Source organism: Hemicordylus capensis, chromosome 1 (assembly GCF_027244095.1).
Source record: "Hemicordylus capensis ecotype Gifberg chromosome 1, rHemCap1.1.pri, whole genome shotgun sequence".
In the NCBI taxonomy this organism is placed as follows: domain Eukaryota; kingdom Metazoa; phylum Chordata; class Lepidosauria; order Squamata; family Cordylidae; genus Hemicordylus; species Hemicordylus capensis.
This window is the reverse complement of record NC_069657.1, coordinates 399850124-399873261: the sequence shown is the minus strand read 5'-3', so window position 1 is coordinate 399873261 and position 23138 is coordinate 399850124. Positions and strand designations below refer to the sequence as shown.

General features: G+C 43.9%; 1 protein-coding gene across 1 annotated transcript in view; it reads left to right on the top strand.

Annotated features, from left to right (window-relative positions):
* Positions 1 to 15709: 15709 nt before the first annotated feature.
* The window catches only part of KCNK17 (potassium two pore domain channel subfamily K member 17), a 34733-nt gene continuing 27304 nt past the window's right edge, over positions 15710 to 23138 (top strand). The window contains exon 1 of the mRNA XM_053305311.1: positions 15710 to 16127. Within this exon, the coding sequence (XP_053161286.1) occupies positions 15879 to 16127 (249 nt within the window). The 5' untranslated portion in view covers positions 15710 to 15878. The remainder of the gene's footprint in view (positions 16128 to 23138) is intronic.

Sequence of the window (23138 nt, the reverse complement as noted above, 5' to 3'; positions counted from 1 at the left end):
GCTACATGGGCCACAATCTGGATCAGGATCACAGCAAAGGGAAACTGTTACCCCCCCACCACCACCGCCGACCACTGACTTAATCTGGATGGGGGGGGCATTTTTAACAGAAAAAGGGAAAGCATTTCTGGGTCAAATTGTGCATTTAATAGAACATGTCATTTGGCCCTTAGACTGCAGTCCTAGTCACACTTACTTGTGAGTGTCTCATTAAACTCAGTGGAATTTGCTTCTGAATACACTTTTTCAGGATCTCACTCTCAGATTTAGTTTTTGTGTCATTGTGCTCCAAAAATGAAAACTTCTATTTTCTTAAGCAGCATAGTAAAAGAAGCAACAAGGTATAATGCAAAACCCCACACATACTGTAGCCATAATCTGGAGTGTAGAATGATTCCCAAGAAGCAACCCTCATACTATAATGAAGAGGGCTGCTATATGAACAATTCTAAGCATTTTTACCCCTTTGCCATGAAACTATTTTAAAATAAACTCAATATGATATTTTTTAACAATGGCTGCTACCCAAATGACTTGGCATGAGCAAGAACCTCTTTTTGCCTTTGGCTGGCATAAAAACACTTTTCTGCTCCATGTTAGAGAGATTTTTCCTGGTAAGGGATCCACTGAAGGAGAATCAGAGAACATATGCAACCTTGAGATAGAAATGATCCAAAGGTAATCTTGTCCAAGCCCTGCCTGATGATAGATTCCACTTATTAGCCTTCTACAAATCGTTTTGTTTTGTTTTCACATTTTATGCCATTTTTTTGATATGAAACCAGAATCAACATAGAGAAGAGTGGCATCACACTGGCAGGCTTTTTGCACCCTAATATATTCATTAGCTATAGGACAAGTGAGGACCGTATTGTGATACTGCTCTTCTCTCCTATGCACATTCATTTCACATCTGAAAAGGATTATAGTGTGCCATAAATAGAAAGCAGGAGTAGCAAAGTGAACCATGTGGAAGACAGTGTGGATTAACCCAATCAATTATAAGATAACTCACACAGTTTAGCTTACTGTAGCTGTCAGCTATCATTATTTCTGAATTCTGCCTTAATCGATTCCACCACATCCAGTTAACCACTAGGACCAAATACTGAGATGGCAGGACCTAGATCACATTAGAAGAGAAGACAGAACTGCGTTTGGTAGGCACTACAATCCTAAACTCCTTAGGATCTTGGCAAGAAACTATATCAAAATGCTGGCCAGGATGGAAGCAACATAACACCTCACAGAACCTCATAGAGAAAGTCTTGAATGAAGATGAGTTATTGGATCTTACCACATTTACCAGTCTTCTCCCAGATTGGTAGGAGCTCATCAACAGGAGCTCTGCAAACACCAACAAAGTCACCAAATCCTCACAAGCAAAAGAATCAAATAATCCTGAGAGATCTCTTGTATAACTAGTAGGGTAGAGTTCCCATCTATTTCCAGGCAAATATCTTTGACAAAGGCCATAAGCTCAGTCTTTTTCCATAACTTTGTCAGAAACCAATCTAGCATGGATACAGGAATCCAGTTGAATCCAGATTATTCTGGAATTGTCAGATTGTTTAAATCAACTCCCTACAAAATTGGTTAAAGACATACTGGCAGCTCCACATCAATTAACAATATTTTTGAGGATGGGTCTGTTAATTTGGACTTCTTAAAAAAGCACACACACATACACATCTTGGTGAACCCAGGCAGGATGGCAAAGAGTTCTGCTTGTAATTGGGCCTGCACTTTCCACAGGCTTCTTTCCATACGATTATATCTTTCCATTCAAACATGACAAAACGGATTCTCTGGAATCTCAGGCTCAGATGCAATGAGTAAGTTGACCCAAAATAGATGACCCAAATATAAGTGATTTTATCTTTGAAAACAATCAGTTTCAGCCTAAGTAGTAGGGCTGTATTCAGGTTAAAATGTCAGATTCAATTCGGTTCAAGATATTATTGTATTGTTTCCCTGATACAAACAGTAGCCCAGATCAAATTGGTCCAATGCATCATATTGGGGCAATGCATCGTCCCATAGCAAATAATGGCAAACCACCAAAATGCTGAATAGTATATCTAGATCTAAATACACACACTACTGTAAGGCAGAATAGGATGAAATTTTCCAGGATGGAAGACCCTTGTTAGAGTTGATGGTGAACCCTTGTTAAGGCTTGATAACATTCCAATTTCATGTAGAAGTGCCTGGTGCCAGTGCTTCTGAGAAGCAGGCTCACACCCTCATTTTTCAGATTTCTGCTTTGCTTAGGCGCTTGGATCCTTGATTTACTTAGATATTTGGAAGTACTGGTAGCCCCTTCTGAGAGTACTTTGAAGTGCAGACTTGTATGTGCTAGGATTTTGGAGAAAGAGGTGCACCCCTTCCCTTCTGCTGCTGCTTTCACATTTCTGCTTTGCTTGAATGCTTTGCTTCTACAAGGTCTCTGCTCCTTGTAAGAATCACTAGAAAAAGGGCAGGGTTTAGCCTGAGACAGACATGGTCTAATATACACATAACGTATTATTTCTACATCTCTCCCGCAAAGCAGGGGAACCAACTGTAGCATGCTTTCAGCAGCTGCAAGCCTGAGAAGTCATTCAAGAAATGGCCAGCTATAGATGTCAGTCAGAAAACTCCTTTCCTTTCCCCTTCAGTATTTTCCACATATGGAACATCACCAGATTCAAAATGATACAAGCTTTGGAACAAAACAACAGCGGGGAGGAGGGGAGACCATCTGATCCTCTGATCCGGTCCAATACGACATGGAAAATATCAGCTAGTATTGTATTGGCCAGTATTGTATTGGTTATTAAGACATTTTCATTGGAAACAATATGATGCAAAATACATACGATAGGGGCTGTATTGAATCAGAAACCATTATTGTTCCAATTCAATTCAACGCACAGCACTACTAAGTAGTATAGACACACAGCCCTCAGAGCCTCCAGTTTCTAGCCTAAAAGTAATTCACGTAGTCTGTGAACAGAAAAATCTTACACCACTGAGACTGACCTCAACATTTTAATAAAGATTGCTATATAATATCACAAGAAATTTTTTAATATTGGGTTTGATAAAGAGTCTATACTAATAATGAATAGGCTGCTTTATCTTAATGACCAAAGGATCTTATAAAGCTTTAAAATTGTTACACAGCTCAAGACACTGTTTCTTTGGCTGTGGTTTCTAAAGAGATCCTTTCAAAATGGAATAAAGTTGTTCTAATATGTACTAACCTATGTATTTTCTCCTCTTATTCCTGTGCCTCAACATCAATGCTATCATAGCATACGTGTGTGTGTGTGTGTGTGTGTGTGTGTGTGTGTGTGTGTGTGTGTGTGTGTGATTCTTCAATGGCACCATCTTCAAATTTGATGTTGCTGTCATGGCTGCCTTCCTAAGTATGTGGGGAACATATACTCCTCACAGTTTTTACATGCATCCTTTGACTAATCTAATTTTGCATTTTGAAAAATCAGATGGAACTAAAAGAATTTGTGCTTTTGATGGAACAAGAAATTGAAAGACTGTGTAACTAATTTTGCAATCTTTTTCTCATAAATTGTATGATTGTTGGAATTGGTGAACTTCTCTACCTGTCATTAAATTATTGGTGCTACCAGATATCAGAAAATGTAGACAAAGTTTCAGCGTTACTATTCATTTATAGAATGTGGGGAGCTCCAAACGCTTTATGGATGGAGTTTATGCAGGTACCATACATAATAGAGGTTCCGGCCCAGTGTTTTACACTGCATTTACCTGAGTGCCTAAACCAGTATTTTACTTGTGGATTACACTTCCTACAGATCTTTTACTTGTGAATTACAACTCCTACAGGTATCTTGCAGATGTAATAATTCTACAACTTTCATAAACTGACCAGGTACATTTTTTTTAATAGAACAACGTCCTGATATATCCATTTTTGTACATAGTATATGCTCAGTGGCCTAGAGCACCTTCCTTATGAGACAAGGCTACAACACCCGGGGCTATTTAGTTTAGGGGGGGAAACAATTGCAGGGGGACATGATAGAGGTCTATAAAATCATTCATGCAGTGGAGAAAGGAGATAGAGAGAAATTCTTTTCCCTCTCACATAACACTAGAACCAGGGGTCATCCCATGAAATTGATTGCCAGTTAATTTAGGACCAACAAATGGAAGTATTTTTTCACACAACACATAATCAACTTGTGGAATTCTCTGCCACAAGATGTGGTGACAGCCAACAAACTGGAAGGCTTTCAGTGGGGTTTGGATAACTTCATGGATTCTCCGTCTATCAACAGCTACTAGTCAGAGGGCTATAGGCCAACTCCAGCCCCTAAGGCAGGATGCCTCTGAGTACCAGTTGCAGGGGAGTAACAGCATGAGAGAGGGCATGCCCTCAACTCCTGCCTGTAGGCTTCCAGTGGCATCTGGTGGGCCAATGTGTGAAACAGGATGCTGGACTAGATGGGCCTGATCCAGCAGGGCTGTTCTTATGTGGACCTCTGCCATCACAAGGACCTCTGCCATCTTGCCACCACCTCACACGCCCTCACAAATCTATTTGCAACCCTGCTGCCACATCACCTGCCCTTGCAAGATGCTCTGCTACTGCTCCATTGCATCGCATACCATCACAAGTCTCTCCACCACCATGCATGTCCTTGTATGTCCCCGCAATGCACCATCACATCACCCCACACTGTCTTGCATAGTCCCGTCACCTTACCCTCACCTCAGTGAAGTGAGATAATTAAAGTCCATAAAAGAAAAAAGAAGAACGTTTGTTTAATTATTAAAATGCCAGAGTGCTCCTAGACTCTCCTTATCAAGCAGCTAACTTTAGAACCAGGAGGTCCCTCTCCAAGACTTGCACGTCCCAACTCTAGCTTCAGAAGCCTCAAAATCTCTGAATATTTTATTTTACCCTGTTATTATTGGGACTTCCAAGGCTAATAACTCAGGAAATACTGGATAGATGTTTTCAAAATAACACTGGATTATGTTTCCATAGGCACCTGAATTTATTTTACAAAAATGTAAAGAGAGTTTAAAAACAACACCACAAGATACATTATCTGATGGCAAAAATGCATATGCAACACTTGTTTGTTTTCTAGAGTTCAAGGGCCAGTTTTTAAACTGCTACATCTCAGTCATTTTACATCAGATCTGCACCAGATTTGGAGCGGTGGTCTCTCTTGTGACCTAATTGATGTTTGCAAACGTTCGAGAAGATTGAACAAACAGTTTAGATGTTATGACCAATAGAATGTTCAGGGCTTATAATGATAAAATGTTGAAACAACTCCTTGTCTTAACCAGTGTTCCCTCTAAGGTATGTGCATGTGTGTGCACACAAAGGTTTTGGGGTTCTTTTTGCCTGCTCAGTTAATTTTAGCTCCCACTAAATTGAATCAGGAAGGCCCCATTCTGAATGCATGTGAGCATGCTCTGCCTTGATACTGCTGCCCAGAACCAAAGTCATTCTGAACACAGATGAAAAAATTAGAGGTAACACTGGTTTTGACTATACTGGCACTACTATACAAGTATAATATGAAGTATTTTCAAAATGGTATTCCACTGCTGTCTTACTTTCATCTCTATCAGCATTTATTTCTTCTTGAGATTTTCACTTTCTGTATAGACAAATTTAATTTAACCTTTCCTCTTCTGAATGAATTACTATGCTATTTCCTTTCTACAAAACAAGGATTTTTAAAAGGGAGTCCCCACCTATACCGTATGTCCAAATCTCAAACTTATTACTGTTACCAATTGTTTCCTTTTTGTCAAAGCCCTTGAAGCTAAATCTGATAAAACCATTACAGCTTATACAACCAAGAACTGAATCTTGCAGCATTCCGCATGTTGTCTCATTATACAACTCAAAATTAACCAGAATTTCTCTAAATTGCACCTCACCACCTGTTCTCTCAACCCTTGCCCAATGTGGCTTATACAGTCTAGCAGTAGGGTTATTGGAGAGGGCCTTGTAAGATCATAAATGCTTCACTGAGGGAGGGCAGGATGCCTCCTTGTTTAAAGGAGGCAATCATTAGACCACTCTTGAAGAAGGTTGCATTGGATCCCTCAGAATTGGGCAATTATAGGCCTGATCCAATCTTCCATGGCTGGGGTGATTAAGAGGGTGGTGGCATCTCAACTCCAGGCTGTCTTGGAGGAAAAGGATTATCTGGACCCATTTCAAACTGGGTTTTGGGCAGGCTACGAGGCTGAGATGGCCTTGGTCGGCCAGTTGAGTGATCTCCAATTAGAAACTGACAAGGGGAATGTGACTCTGCTGACCCTTCTGGATCTCTCGGCGGCTTTCAATACCATCTACCATGGTATCCTTCTGGGGTGCCTGAACAGAGTTGAGAGTGGGAAGCACAGCTTTGCAGTGGTTCCACTCCTACCTCTCATATAGGTTCTAGATGGTGTTGCTTGGAGACTGTTGCTCTTCAAAACAAGAGCTCCGGTATGGAGTCCCCCAAGGCTCCATACTATCTCCAGTGCTTTTAAACATCTACATGAAACCGCTGGGAGACATAATCAGGGGATTTGGTGCAGGGTGTTATCAGTAAGAACAATAATCTTAGAAGTAAATACATATCTGTAGCGGCTATCTGACCCATCAATGACAAACTAATATCTTCCCATTTTATAATTTTTCTTTTTATAAGGCTAATAACTGGAGGGAGAATAGTTCAATCTTTTAAGCTGTGATAATTTTAAGATATATAAATACTCAAATATCAAATAGTTCTTGCAATTTTAGGAGTCCTAAAAGATTTTACTCATTAATTTTGAGATTTAGAACCGATTCCAGAACAGAGAAGTTCCAACTTAGTTAAATTAATTTTCAGACCTGCAACTTCTTCAAATTTTTCCAGTTATTCCTGTATAGTTGAGATGGACCTTAAAGGGTCTGACAAAATTAATGTAATACCGTCTGCAGATAAACTAATTTTATGCTTTAAATTATCAATAGTCTTTTAATAATCTGATTACCTCTGATGGCTCAGGCCAAGGCTTCTATAGAAAGTATGAATAATAATGGAGAAAGTGGGCATCCTTGTTGTACCCCTCATTATACTCAAGGCTCAGAGTCCCAAGAGTTAATTTGAATTATTGCAGAAGATTTACAATAAAGTTGTTTAATAATATTAGTAAACCCTGCACCCGTTTGAAAGTACTCTACTAACTTAATCAAATAAGGCCAAATCCAAGGCTTTAAATAAATATATCTGAAGTAAGTATAGCTAGTGGTGTTTTCCATTTTTTATTGTAATTTAAGCAGTTCGGTATATGGCAAATTGGGTCCGCAATCTGCCGTCCTTTAATAAAACCTTAATAACTTCCTGCAACGGCTCTGCCATGAAAGGCGTATTCAGAGAATCTCCATGACTGTCAAGCAGGGGATTAATTCCTGTTATCTAAATATTGATCGATATTTCTAATATCCGGAGTATCTGAACTATATAATTCAGAGCGGAATTTAACAAAGGAACCACAGATCTCACTAGAATCAGAAACACTTATGCTATTAGTTTCTTTAATAAAGTATATCAGATTCCGTTTTGCCTTTTTTCTTAATCTATTTGTCATAAGCTTGTAGCTTTTGTTTCCGTGTTCATAAAATTTCTGATTAGTATAAGCCATTGCTGTTCTTATTTTCTGGCATTCCAAAGCCTCTAGCTCTTCTGTAAGAGTTTCTTATAAGATTTACTAGAGCCAGTTTCTTTATTAGATGTTTCTAAATCTTCTATCGGGCTAAAAAGTATGTTAATTCCATGTTCTTTCTTTTAAAGATAGACAGCTCTCTAATAGGGATGTGCATGAACCTGTTCGGCTTTCTATTCTTAAAACGCCAAAAAGGTTCAGAACCCCCATGTTCAAACCGGTCCGAATTCGGGAGTGGGATGGCTTTAAGGATGGGGGAGGGTGCACTCCCCCTGTCGAACTTACCCCTCCGGGGCTTTGTGTATAAATAGTTCGGTGGGGCAACAGCGTACCTCCTTGCAGCCCTGTTGTTTTCCTGACTGGAAGTGACGGGAAGTGCTATGTGCACATGCGTGCATCACAGAGCACGCACATCGTGCATTCATGTGACGTGTACATGCCCACAATGCAGAAACAGCACTTCTGCTCACTTCCGGGTCAGGAAAGCAATGGGGCAGCAAGGAGGTATGCCGCCCTGCTGAACGATTAATACACAGAGCGCCGGAGTGGGAAGCGGTGTGTGTGTGTGGGTAGGGACTAAGTGCACCCTCCCCCATCCTTAAAGCCACCCCCGCCCCATCATTGGCTCGAAGGGAGCCGGTTCCGCGCACATCCCTACTCTCTAATACACTCACTCCTTCAAGTAGCTTTCACAGCATCCCAAATAACGGTTTTAGAAGTGCCGATATTGTTATTCTGTTTGAAGTATTTCAAAATCACATTACGGAGTCTCTTAGATATATCTGGTTTGTCTAGTGACACTGGATTTAAACACCAAATTGGTGAATGAAATCGGGCATTCAAAATCTGAAGAGAAGCAGTTATAGGAGCATGGTCTGATAAACAAATTGACCCAATCTCTGCCTCGATTCTTGATGGTCAGAAATTAAAATGTAATCAATTCTTAAATAGGATTAATACCTGGGAGAATAATAAGTATAATTTCTGGCTGATGGATTAGGCTCTCTCTATACATCTATAAGAGAAATATGTCTAAACAGCTGTCCTACTGAATTCTACTTTCGATTACCTAAAAGTTCCCCTATTAAACTTTTGTCCTGTTTATAGTCAGCAACCCAATTAAAGTCACCACCTACAATTACATTATCTTCACTAAATTTTTACAGGCTAGAAATAATACTAAGTGTACAAAGTAAAAAATGGTATTGATTTTGGTTGGGGCAATAAAGTGATGCAATAGTATAGACCATACGTTTATGTTTATAAACATAGTGTTTATCCTTAATAAAAATGAATCATCATTTTGGATCTTTCTTAACTTTAACCTGGTGGAAATCAGTATAATTGCTACCTTCCTTGGCCCTAGATGACCCTGGGGCCTTACACTGTTGTCCCACTTGGGGATGACAAACTCGTTCAGGTAGTGAAATCCAAAAAGGATTGTGAGGAGCAGCTCCAAAAGGATCTCTCCAAACTAGGGGAGTGGGTGACAAAGTGGCAAATGTGGTTCAGTGTTGGCAAGTGTAAAGTGATGCACATTGGAATGAAAAACCCCAACTTCAAGTATACGCTGATGGAATCTGAGCTTTCGGTGACTGATCAAGAGAGGGATCTTGGGGTCATGGTGGACAGCTTGTTGAAAGTGTCGACTCAATGTGTGGCAGCTGTGAAAAAGGCCAATTCCACGCTACAGATCGTTAGGAAGGGGATTGAAAATAAAATGACTAAGATTATAATGCCCTTATACAAAACGATGGTACGGCCACACCTGGAGTACTGTGTACAATTCTGGTCACCACATCTCAAAAAGGACACTGTAGAACTTGAAAAGGTGCAGAAAAGGGCAACCAAGATGATCAGGGGCCTAGAGCACGTTTCTTATGAGGCAAGGCTACAACACCTGGGGCTACTTAGTTTAGAAAAAAGATGACTGTGGGGAGGCATGATAGAAGTCTATAAAATCATGCATGGTGTGCAGAAAGTGGATAGAGAGAAATTCTTCTCCCTTTCCCATAACGCTAGAACCAGGGGTCATCCCATGAAATTAATTGCCAGGAAATTTAGGACCAACAAATGGAAGTACTTTTTCACACAACACATAATCAACTTGTGGAATTCTGTGTCACAAGATGTGGTGACAGCCAACAACCTGGATGGCTTTAAGAGGGCTTTGGATAACTTCATGGAGGAGAGGTCTATCAATGGCTACCCGTCGGAGGGCTATAGGCCACCTCCAACCTCAAAAGCAGGATGCCTCTGAGTACCAGTTGAAGGGGAGCAACAGCAGGAAAGAGGGCATACCCTCAATTCCTGATGTAGGCTTCTAGCAGCATCTGGTGGTCCACGGTGTAAAACAGGATGCTGGATTAGATGGGTCTTGGGCCTGATCCAGCAGGGTTGTTCTGAGAGCCAGTGTGGTGTAGTGGTTAGAGTGCTGGACTAGGATCGGGGAGACCCGAGTTCAAATCCCCATTCAGCCATGAAAACTAGCTGGGTGACTCTGGGCCAGTCACTTCTCTCTCAGCCTAACTTACTTCACAGGGTCGTTGTGAAAGAGAAACTAATGTATGTATTACACCACTCTGGGCTCCTTGGAGGAAGAGTGGGATATAAATGTAAAAATAATGATGATGATGATGATGATGATGATGATGATGATGTACGAAAAAAACAAGTCAAAATAATCGTCATAGCAATACCAGGGGATAGCAGAATAGAAGAAAAAGAAATAGAAAAAATCACCAAATACAAAGATCTACAAATTGAAATTGAAAGGCTGTGGCAGAAAAAGACCAAAATAATCCCAGTGGTAATTGGCGCCCTGGGTGCAGTTCCAAAAGACCTTGAAGAGCACCTCAACACCATAGGGGCCACAGAAATCACCATCAGCCAATTACAAAAAGCAGCTTTACTGGGAACAGCCTATATTCTACGACGATATCTAGATCAATTGACAATAAAATTCAGCCATCTCAGGTCCTTGGGAAGGACTCGATGTCTGGATAAAACAAACCAGTCAATAACACCTGTCTGTGTAAACAAGAAATAATAACGTTCTTATGACTAAACACATCTTTCTTGTTAATGCCCAACCATGAGTTTCCTGTAAAGTTGTAATCACAGGATTGTATACCTTAATACTCTCCTTTATTTTATTAGTGACCCCATTCCTAGATAAAGAAGTCTCTGCTCCAGGCTCTCCAACGTATTTTGAAGACCTGTGTCAATGTCAAGGGTGATCTCTGCAACTTCATGCAGTACCTGTTCAGGGTGTAGCTGGTGAGAGGGGGCCCATGTTCACCCCTCTCCCTGGTGGCCCCTCAGATTGAGGAGATAATAAAGAAAATAGGGAGGGGTGCAGCTGGGGGACCCTCAGTAGCTGGGGGCCTGGCTTCTTTGAACCCATCTGCTCAATTATAGCTAATCCCTGTACCTGTTTGTCTTCCCTAGGATAATTCCTGAATAGTTGCCATTAACAGGACCGTCCATGAACTGAAACAGTACTTTCAGTCAACCTAGCTGGAGTCATAGTCCAGATGGCCCCTTCGGTTGCAGTCTTGAAAGCACACTTACTAAGGAGCAGGTCGCATTGAATTCAATAGGATTTACTTCTGAATAAACATGCTTAAGGTTGCAGTGTTACATGTATTTGCGCTGAGCTGCCATTGGCATATGTTGGGTTGCACGAGTTTCTGAAACTGCAAGCCCTGGGACTCACACAATATGCTTTGATCCAGAAGTGCTGCTCCTGAAGACCTCTTACTCACAGGGGTGGAGCTGCAATACAGCAGACGGGTTCAAAGACCCCACTGTACCCTGAGTTGGGAAGCCACAGAGTCTCAGAGAAGCCCTCCCTTGGTGTTTAGATGGGTTCTGTGGCTCATCCTTGCATTGGCTGGGCTCTTGAAAGGTGAGGCTGGCAACAGCGATGGGCCCTGTGCATGCCCTCCTTCCATTGGCTGGACTTCCAGGCTTCCAATAAATAAATAAATAAATAAAATAATATTATTGCAGAGCCTGGGGCTCTCCCTCATCCCTCAATGCATTTGCATTGAGCTCCTTGAAGTCTGGGTGAAATCCATATTACAATGTGAAAGAAAGCCAGGTTTCAAGTCACAAAAGAAGTCCCAATTGCTCTGTAAACTCAAAGGAGCAATTGACTGGGTTTATTTACATCTTTCAACAAAAGATCACAAATTCTTCTGAATACCTGAATTTAAGAGAAAGCATATTTTTTTTCATCAACCGGCCACCTATTAAGAACATCTGAGGAGTTCTGGTGGCTGCTGCCACCAGCTCAGTTGGTGGCGACTTGAAACCGCACCTTTTCTAGAGTTGCCCTGGGACTCTGGAACACGCTTCCTAATGAAATTAGTTTCCCTTTCTCTGAATGTTTTTAAGAAGGACCTTAAAACATACCTGTTTAGATTAAAGCTTTGGGTTTTAGCCTTTTTATTTGTATTTTAAAAAATTGTTTTAATTGTGCCAATGTTGTAATGGTTTTTTAGACTGTGAAACACCCAGTTTTTTTGTATGGGGCAGTATAGAAATGTAATAAATAAATTAATTAAATTAAATACCTGACTGGCTCTCAACAAGAGTAAGCCATGGCTGAGATCAGTTAAAGTCTTCACAATTTTCTTGAAAGATGCCCTTTCCCTCAATAACTTTCTCTCGCCAATACCATATTAGAGATAAGAACATTAGAGCAACTTATACTTAGACAGGTGAAAGATGACTCAAGAAGAAATCAATCAGGCATATGTTTATATTTTGCAAAACTGATCACAGGGATTGTTTTAAAACTTGCTTCCTCCCCACCCTTCCTGGAATTGCTTCTTTATCCTTAAATAATAATAATAAAACCTGGGTAGCATATTGTGTACTTTGAAATCAGATTGGTTGTAGATATGTACTTTTCTAAATTGCTTTGTTGGCTTTTATTTTCTTTCCTGGTAATTGAAATAAGGTAATTAAAGAACTTTGGCAAGGTAATTTTCAAGGCAATTCATATGCTTTTCCTTATGTGGAATATGAAAGAGTTGGTCTTGTGGTAGCAAACATGAATTGTCCCCTTTGCTAAGCAGGGTCCGCCCTGGTTTGCATTTGAATGGGAGACATGTGTGAGCACTGTAAGATATTATTATTTTACATTTTATATGCCGTTCTTCTTCCTCCAAGGAGCCCAGAGCGGTGTACTACATACTTAAGTTTCTCCTCACAACAACCCTGTGAAGTAGGTTAGGCTGAGAGAGAGGTGTCTGGCCCAGAGTCACCCAGCAAGTCTCATGGCTGAATGGGGATTTGAACTCGGGTCTCCCCGGTCCTAGTCCAGCACTCTAACCACTACACCATGCTGGCTTTTCCTTGAGGGGAAGATATTCCCCTCAAGGGATGGGGCTGCTCTGGAAAGAGCATCTGTATGCTTGCAGGCAGAAGGCTCCAAGTTCCCTTCCTGGCATATCCACGATAGGGCTGAAAAAGACGTCTACCTGCAATGATGGAAAAGCCACTGCCAGTCTGTATAGACAACACTGAGCTAGAGGGAACAGTGGTCTGACTTGCTATAAGACAGCTTCCTATCCACTTGTCCACTTGTCTAAAAAGGAGTTTGAATATCTTATTCAGATTATAACTGTTGTTCAAAGGTATACTGCCTCTGAAGACAGAAGCTATACATGGCCATCATGACTTTGGCTTGCATTTGGATGGGTGACTACATGCAAGAGCTGTAAGATATTCCTCTTAAAGGATGCATTTGCACTCAGTGGAGTGCAAAAGGTCCCAGGTTCACCCCCTGGTAGCATCTCCAGGAGCATTCCCAGATGGCGATCTTACTTTCCTTCCCCAAGGAAGGGCAGGTGTGCGTTCACATATCATCCAGATTTACATCACAGTCACTGTGAGCTAACGGGGAGTATTCCATACATTAGGGTTTTTCATTGTGCATTGGGGCCTAGCCCAATATATGTCCCAGGCCCAGAGTAAAAAAATCCACTCCTTGCTTTGTTTTTTTTGGGGGGGTGAGAGAGTGGCTAATACCCCTCTTCCCAGTCTGCTGTCTGGGAATGCTCCAGGGAGGGTAGGAAACAACTTCTGGAGAGCTGCAACCTGGAGAGTTGCTGCCAGTCAGAACAGACATTACTGAGCTAGATGGACCAATGGTTAAGGCAGCTTCCTATGCTCCTAAGGTCAGTAGGTAGTGAATAACCACATGAGGTTCAGGTTTTGTAGGATTAGGAAACTATCCTTGACTTCTTGTAACAAAAAACCCAGAAATGTGGCATCTATTTAAGCAGGTTGTGTGGCCAGGGTGTGTGGCTGTTGCTGTGGGCATGGCTTCGGGGCATGTCTGTCAGAGTGAATGTGGCTATAGGGGCTGCTTGCTGGTGGGGGGAGTTAACAAATTTCAGAGGTGTCTGAAAAGAGGGGTCTCAAAATCATCTGGCCCACTCACACTTCGCCAAGGAAGTGCTCAACTACTTTCTTCAAGTGGAGACAGAGTTAAATACACATCCTTTTTCCGCTTCTCAGTGTGTGTGTGTGTGTGTGTGTGTGTGGAAACCTGGGAGATTCCTGCTTGATGTCTAAGTGGGATGGCCACTCCATGGACACTTGGACACTCCATGACCGCACCCCTAAGACTGTGTGCGTCCCTTATGCAGGCAGTGGGCTGCTGGCAACAGCAACCCTTCCAGGTTCTGCGCCTCCTCCTTGCATCGGCCAGGCTCCAGAAGGAGGTGGCAGCCGACAGCAATGGGCCCCATACGTGTCCCCCTTCCATCGACCGGGATCCTGATGACCAATAAGGCTCCTCGTTGATGCAAGGATGTGGTGCAGATCCAGGCCAGCAGCTGAAAGCAATGGTGATGGGCCCTGTACGTGCCCTCCTTCCATCAACTGGGAGCCCAGCCAATTCAAGGAGAGCGTACAGAGCCTGGTCAGCCACCAAAGGAGCTGAGCCCATCGGTTGGGCTTCAGAAGGCAACTGGCGGAAGCAATGGGGCCCCTGGCACTGCCCTCCTTTCATCATCGGGCTCCCAGCTGATGCAAGGAGGAAGGACAGAGCAAAGCTGGCCAAAGGAGGTAGCTGGCAGCAGAAGTGGCCCGGCCACTGCATGAAACAGGATGCTGGGCTAGATGGGCCTTGGGCCTGATCCAGCAGGGCTGTTCTTATGTTCTCCTTCTGTCAACTGGCTGGGTTCCCAAAGGAGGCATCTGGCAGCAGCAATGAGACCTCTGCGCGCCCTCCTTCCTTTGGCCAGGCTCCCAGCCCATGCAAGGAGCAGACACAGGGCTAGGCCAGCCGCCAAAGGAAGTGGTTGACAGTGGTTATGGGCCCCATGCATTTATGGGCTGAAGGCAAGAGGGGCACAAGGGACCCACCGCCAACTGCCTCTTTCGGCAGCTGGCCCAGCTCTGCACCTCCTTGCACTGGCCGGCTCCTTCCCAGCTGATGCAAGGAGGACCGGTGGAGCTGTGTGAGTGGGGCCCGCCACCACTGGGGGGCGCCTGGGGAGAGGAGAGATACCCTCCTCTCACTATACCCCTGGCTGGGGGCTCTTTCCTGGCTGATGATGGCAGGAGGGGCGCAAGGGGCCCTTCACGGCCACCAGCCGCCTCCTTTGGCTGGCCCGTTTCATCGACTGGGCTCCTTCCCACCGATGGACTGAGTGAGGATGGGTGGCCGTGTGAGTGGGGCGCACGTGCCACCAGGGGGAGGGGGAGCACCGCCCCTGTGAACAGGAGCCCAGTCAGTCTCCCCTCACTACGCCCCTGCTTACTAAGAGGAGAGCAAAACAAACGCACACTCTGCACGTGTTGAAAGAGGCGCTCGCTCCCCTTTTCATGTTGACGTGGTATGTTCTCGTGTGAGTTCTAACCAACTAGGGTTCAAACCTTAAACCCACAGTTGTACACTCAGAATCATGGGAAGCAACTGGATTTCTGGCTCTGCTTGCAAAAGTACAAAAGGCGACTTCTTAGGCTCACCTCTTCCCCTCAGTGAAAAGAGCGCGGCGGGTGTGCGCAGAAGCGTGGCTGTCCTCTCCGGAGAGCAATGCAAGAAGCGACACCGCCGCCTCGAGTAAGTCAGAACCGCCCCCGGGGCGACCGCTTCCCCGCCTTCCTCAGCAACCCCGCCGAAAACTTGCCAGCCTGCTAGACGAGCTGCTGGGTGGGAGATGTGTGGCGACGGCGACAGCAGCAGGACGCCGCGGGGGCCCCCCTCGGCGGCTGGGCGCTGCTGGCTTCCCGCCACGCCGCTGCTGCTCATTGCCTACTTGAGCTACCTGCTGCTGGGCAGCGCCGCGTTCTGGGCGATCGAAGGGCCGGTGGAGCAGGGCACGGCGCACCGGCTGCTGCAGGAGAAGTGGGACCTGCTGGAGAACTTCACCTGCCTGGAGAGGGAGGCTCTCGAGCAGCTCCTGAAGGTAGACTCGCCAGTCCGCGCGAGAAACTCCATCCGCGGGGGACTTGGGAAGGGCTTCTCTGAGCCAGAGGGGGGCGGGTGGGAGCTGCTGGCTGGGTTTGGGAGGGGAATCCCCGAGGGGAAAGGGAAAGCAATGGGACATTTCGAAAGTCACCGCTGGTAAACGGAGCAAGAAGCGCCTAATATTTAGCAGATGCCGAGCAACTGTCCCCGTCCAGCCCAGCACGGCGGCTCTCCCGTGGCTGTTGCTGGCGTCTCTTTTGGGCTTTTCTAGACTGTAAGCCCTTTGGGGACAGGGAACCATCTTCCTATACATTTTGCTTTGTAAATCGTTTTGAGGACTAATATAGCACGCTCTCCCACCCTCCCCAGTCTCTCTCTCTCTTTTACTGTAAAGTGATTGTTATTTTAAACAATAATAAATTGAGCGGTTTTGTTGATTCTCCAGCGGTCTGCCTTGGCATCTTCTCTCCCCTTTCGGATGCTGAAGGTGAGATGGGTGTGGTGGTAGACCTTGTGAAAGGGGAGGCACTCAGGGCATACACCCTCAGAAGCACGCCCTTCTTCACATGTTTCAAGGCCGCTCTTGGCATTGTAAACCAGTTTGGAGGTTGAGCCCTTTCAGAGCCTTAACTGAGAAGAATTCAGCCCTTGGGGAAATCGCTAGTTTGGGTATGATGATCACATGGGATTTGGATATGATCACACTTATTAAGGTGACTGAAACAGGGCTTTGGTGAAGCACCAGTGTAGAGAAAGAGGAAGTGTGGAAATCACACTTCCTTGTGTGACTTCTTGTGGAAGAACAACTCCAGTCAGCAAATTGTGGAGACAGAACATAACCAGATGACTACTCCATCCACTGTCCCTCTGCAAATAGTTTGCGCTATACTTCACTATAGGGGAGCATGCAGATGAAGAAAGCCCTGGTGTTTTCCTACGGAAGGTGAGGCTGTGAGAGCTCCCACTGTAAGGATTCTGCAATAGGATGTTCCCTGTAAACAGTCTGGGAGAAACCCATGTGATACTTCTGAAACTTATTGGGAGGGAAACTGCAGGGCATAGACACATGGCAGGTAGGTTACACTGGTCAATTCTGGTGGACCAGACAACCCAGAATCTACTAGAGAGCCAGTGTGGTGTAGTGGTTAGCGTGCTGGACTAGGACCAGGGAGACCCCAGTTAAAATCCCTGTTCAGCCATGAAACTTGCTGGGTGACTCTGGGCCAGTCATTTCTCTCTCAGCCTAACCTGCTTCACAGGGTTGTTGTGAGGAGAAACTTAAGTATGTAGTACACCATTCTGGGCTCCTTGGAGGAAGAGCGAGATATAAAATGTAGATGATGATGATGATAATAATAGCTGCTGGGATTATTGTAAAGATTGGGTACTAGACTTGGTCTGATTCAGCAAGGCATTATGTTTTTGAGTCACAGAGCATACACATTGACTTGACACAGATGAGCATATTGTGAACTGTGGGAGTTCTGGTTTAAAAAAGAAAAAGTAGACCATGCAAGACTGGTCAGCCCAGCCCTGGTGCTGCAGACAAATCAAAAGTATAATATCTAGTTTATCTGTGGGAATATCTGAAGCAATTAGCCTGGGAGATAATGGAGGATACTGGGAAGGTTTGATAGGGATATGGAAAATTAAGGCAGTAAAGATAAAGTGTGCCGTTGAGTCAGTGTCGACCTCTGGCGACCACAGAGGCCTGTGGTTGTCTTTGGTAGAATACAGGAGGGGTTTACCATTGCCATCTCATTATGCCTTTCAGCATCTTCCTATATCGCTGCAGCCCAATATAGGTATTTCCCATAGGGGATTCAAACCGGCAACTGCTAGCTTGCTAGTCAAGTCATTTCCCTGATGCCCCATTAGGTGGCAAGTAAGGCACCTTTTAGGATCAACCATCAACAGTAAAGGATCCAGCAGTCAAGAAATACGCCGCAGACTAGCACTTGGTAGGGTTGCAATAAAGGCCTTGGAAAGGATATTTAGATGCTGTGAGGTGTCTACACCTACAAAGATTAGAATTGTTCGGACAATGGTTTTTCCCATGACACTCTATGGATGCAAAAGCTGGACTTTGAAGAAGCAAGATAGAAAAAGCATTGACGCTTTTGAACTTTGGTGTTGGAGGATACCATGGACAGCCAGGAAAGCAAACAAATGGATCACAGAACAAATCAATCCAGAATTTTCACTCAAGGCACAAATGAGCAGGCTCAAACTATCATACTTCGGACACATTATGAGAAGACACAGCTCCCTTGAGAAGTCCATAATGCTGGGGATAGTTGAAGGAAAGAGAAAAATAGAATGACCATCAGCAAGGTGGATGGACTCGATTACGACGGCAATGAATGCACCACTGAGAGACCTTAAAGGCCAAGTTGAAGACAGGTCATCCTGGAGAGAATCTATCTATGTGGTCGCTAAGAGTCACAGTAAGACAGGTGAATTCCCTGAGAGAACTGTGGGGATGGTAGCATTCATGCCCATGGAGGCTACTAGTAAAGTAGAACCATAATTTAAAGTGCCCCACTCAGTCATCCAGTTATTTTATGAGTTTCCTAAGGATGAATTGCAACTCTTTTGAATTTTGTCTTGGAATGTAGTTCATGATAAATTCTGATCCATATATCATAAACCTATGTAACATTCATTTTGGGTTTAGTTTTAACCCTATCTTTTCCTTGATCTTCCTGTTTGCTTGTAACAGGGCAATAGACAAAGCAATTCTTGAACACTTAAATGGTTTTGGTGAATTGGAGTATATGTTTAATGAAATCTTCAGTGACCGTATCCTGAAAAATAGAAAGACGCAAGAGGGTAGTGTTGCCTAAATGTATGTCAGGATTAGGAAAGGAAAAGTTGTGCCGTCAAGTCAGTGTCGACTTCTGGTGACCACAGAGTCGTGGTTTTCTTGGTAGAATAAAGAAGTGGTTTCCCATTGCCTTCTCTTGCACAGTATGTCAGTCTTAATGAAATGCCGGTTGACAGACTGCATTGGTTTGATATCTGGTCATTTGGCTAAGGAGCTGGGCAGCTCACAGCTGTATGTAGCTTGGCAAAAAGACAAAGGGCCAGTTCAAATGACTGAACAAGTCATGACCCAAATGTTGGATTGTGTGCAGAGGAGTGATTAAGGAATGGCATTGGGTGGGGACGGAGGCAGGGAATAGACAAGCACACTTTCATCATTCTCACATGGCATGGGCCAGTCAGGCAGAGCATCATCCAAATCAGCACTTCATTTACCAGCCAGCTATAATTTTCCAGCTTTGGACAAAATGGCAAATGGACAAAGCCATGCCTGGAGAAGCCAGGTATTGAACCTGTGACCTTCTGCATGCAAAGCAGATGCTTTACCACTGAGCTATGCCTCTTTGCTTGTAAACCAGTCATCATGTATGAGGGGTGGAAAGGGAGTATGCAAGCCAAAGCATCATGCCTACTAATTTTTGTAACTTTAAACCATGATTTAGTGTTGTATCTGAATAGCCATAGTCTGTCATGGGGATGGAGGCATAGCTCAGTGGTAAAGCATCTGCTTTGCATGCAGAAGGTCACAGGTTCAATACCTGGCTTCTCCAGGCATGGCTAGGAAGGACTCCTGCCTGCTAGGTAGACCAGGGGTATTCTACTGTGGCCCTCCAGATGTTTTTGGCCTACAGCTCCCATCATCCCCAGTCACATTGGCCAGTAGCCAGAGATGATGGGAGTTGTAGGTCAAAAAATAGCTGGAGGGCCACAGTTGGACACCCCTGCTGTAGTCAATAATGACCTAGTCAGACCTGCTCAACTTAGGCCCTCCAGCTGTTTTTGGACTACAACTCCCATAATTCCCAGCGACAGTGGCCAATAGCCAAGGATTATGGGAGTTGTAGGCCCACATCTGCAGAAGGGCCGAAGTTGAGCAGCCCTGACCTAGATGGATCAACGTTCTGAGACTCGATATAAGGCAGCTTCCTATGTTCCTATGTCATTGTACATATATCTATATATAATTCTGTGTATGTGGATTAATTATTATGTGTGTACTGCACCCAATACAATTCACATATAATGTGGTGAGTTCTAAAATACATATCCATTGAATCTTATCCATACAAGGCTACTAATGTTTACTAATAATCATTTATCATGCAATCCTATGCATATTTACTCAGAAATAAGCCCCATTGTGGTGTTTACTTGCTAGTAAGTGGACATCTAATCTATCAGTGAAAGTGGTAGAAGACATTAGAATAAGTACTGAGAAGGAAGACTTGTGCTGGTTTCTGCCAGCCATTGCAGATTACATGAGCCGCTCAGACCTCTTTGGTTAACTTCTTCAGGTTCAAAGAGGCCGCTGAAATCAGTAGCCAAAGTAAAGTGGGATAAAGAGGTGTTAAGCCATGTTTTGCATCACAAGAGTTCTCTTGAACTTAGTGTCCTTTTGTGATTATTGATATACCACCTAATGTGTTCCACTTGCTTTACAGGATAAACACAAGGTGCAGCTCTATAAGTGGGGTGTTAGATACACTTTGGTCCATGAAAATAACAGACAGCTTAACGAATCAATGAGGAAGGATAAGGGTTATAGAAAGCAGATCAATACAACAGAGCAGAGAATTGAAAATCCATTTTCCACTCTGGTTATGCTGCTGATTCTTTTTATCGTGTATTTAGAATATTTATACACCACTTTTCAACAACAACAAAAGTTCAAAAGCCATTTAGAAAGCAAAATATATGATAATGGTAAGAGAAATTACAGATGTGGCTCACTTGCTCAAGTTACCTGGAGCTATCTGATGATGTGGGCACTGTGATGTACTGTGTTGGCTTCTGTTTTCTACCAGTGACCATAAGAGAAGCCTTGCCTGATGAGGCAAAGGCACTTTCCTGTCCAGCATCCTCTTACCCACAGTGGTCAATCAGATGCCTCTGGGAAGCCCACAAGCAGGAGATGAAGATGTACCTCTCTCCTGCTCTGCAATTGGTATTCACTGAAGTGAGCATCTGCCTCCAGCATCTTCCTATATTGCTGCTGCCCGATTTAGGTGACTACAAATACATAATCTGTATGTAATTCCTAATCTCCAGAAGTGTTCAGTGTTTGTTCTTATTGGTAGACTTATAAGGAGAATCAGCTTCATTACATCAGAAACTTTATCTAATAATAGCTCTCTTTTCTAGAATGGAGAAGTTCTGTTTATATTCAGTTGCCTCAAGTTGGCAACTGGGAATCTGCCAATGCTTTATGCAGTGGTCCCTCTAATTATTTGTATCTCTATGCGGAATGAGTTTTGTTCTGGGCGGCAGTATCAAGGCAGTGTGTGCGCACCTGCATTCAGAATGGGGCCTTCCTGATTCAACCAGAGTGGGATCAAAAATGAACTGAGTAGACATCTAAAAACTTGTGAGCATGTGCAAGTGCACACATTTTAGAGGGAACAGTGGCTTTATGCCTTTGGGGGGAAATTTCTCAGAATGCTTGGGCTGGTTTTATTCTTGTACAGCTTCCACAATTTCACTCACCATGGTTATCATGGGAAGTGCCACATGGCCTTTGGCAAGTGAGCCCAAGGCTACCTCCCAACCTTGAAGTTAGATGGGGGGAAATAGCATGGGGGGAATGATTTCACCCCTTCCCAGGTCCCAAGATTCACAGGATGCCTGAGGTTTGTTCTGGCATTGCAATTCTGGGGCACTATGAGCTCCCCAGTAGGGCAGCATTGAAACAAAAAGCCCCAGCATCCTTTTTCCAAGTGGAAGAGGAAGGCAAGAGCTGCTCACCTTGGCTGAGTATCCAGCCGGAGCCAAAGAAACCCCAGTTTTACCTCTACAAGCTGGATAGGGAGGCTTGGCTCTGCTCTTCCCTGGCATGCATGCAACTGCATGGGTAATTCTTGCCCTCTAGCTCCAATCTAGGAGCTGTGGGTGGAGAACAACACAATCCAACTTCTGTCTACTTGGAAGTCAGTCCCCTCTGAGGTCAATGGTATTCACTCCTAGGTAAGTGGGTATAGCAATTCCTTATCTATGAGTAAGCCCCATTGAATCAGTTGGTCCTGCTTCTCAGCAAACATGCAGAGGATTGTGCTGTAAGGCAGGCAGTCTATATACATTTGCCAAGGAATAAGCCTAGGCAAATGACCACAGGGAGAGTTACTTCTGAGTAAATATGCCTGGGATTGTGCAGAAAGGAACAGCTACCATCAATTTAGGCTTGACTAGTAAGGCACCTAATGGTGCAGCAGGAGACTGTTGGTTTGAATCCCCGTTGGTGTGTTTCCCAGAATATGGGAAACTCTTATATTGGGCAGCAGTGATATAGGAAGGTGCTAAAAGGCATACTGTGTGGGAGATGGCAATGGTAAACCCCGCTTGTATTCTACTGAGAAAACCACATGGCTCTGTGGTCGCCAAAAGTCGACACCGACTCGATGGCACAACCTTTCCTTTAGTAAGGCTAGCCAAAATTTGGCGACCCCTGCCTATGGGAGGACCAAGTGGACTCAAAATACCATTTTACAGCACTGCAAGAAGCCCAGCCCAGCATATATCTATGCATATTGTCCCAATAACAAGCTTTATTTTAAGAAAAAGGAAATTGTACAATGCAGAAGCAGCAATAAATGGTAGAGTGCTTCTGTGGATCCTGTATCTGAGGGAATGGTTTAGGAATTACCTGTGAGTAGCTCTGAGGAAGTTGTCTACATATGCTTTTCTTAGAACTATCTGTGTATAGTCAGCACCCCCATGTTGCAGTTTCAGATATAACCCCCTACTCATTGGACAAAGGGGCACTTTTTAAAGCCGTCTTATTTTTATCAATGGGACAACTGTCCCTATTCAACCCAGCATAGCATCTCTCCCTGTGGCTGCTGCTGGTGTCCACCTTCTGTTTCGTTTTAAATTGTGACCACCTTCAGGACACAGAACCATCTTCATATTTCTTTTGCTACGTACACTGCTTTTGAGAACTTTTGCTGTGGTTGGAAAGCAGTATATATTC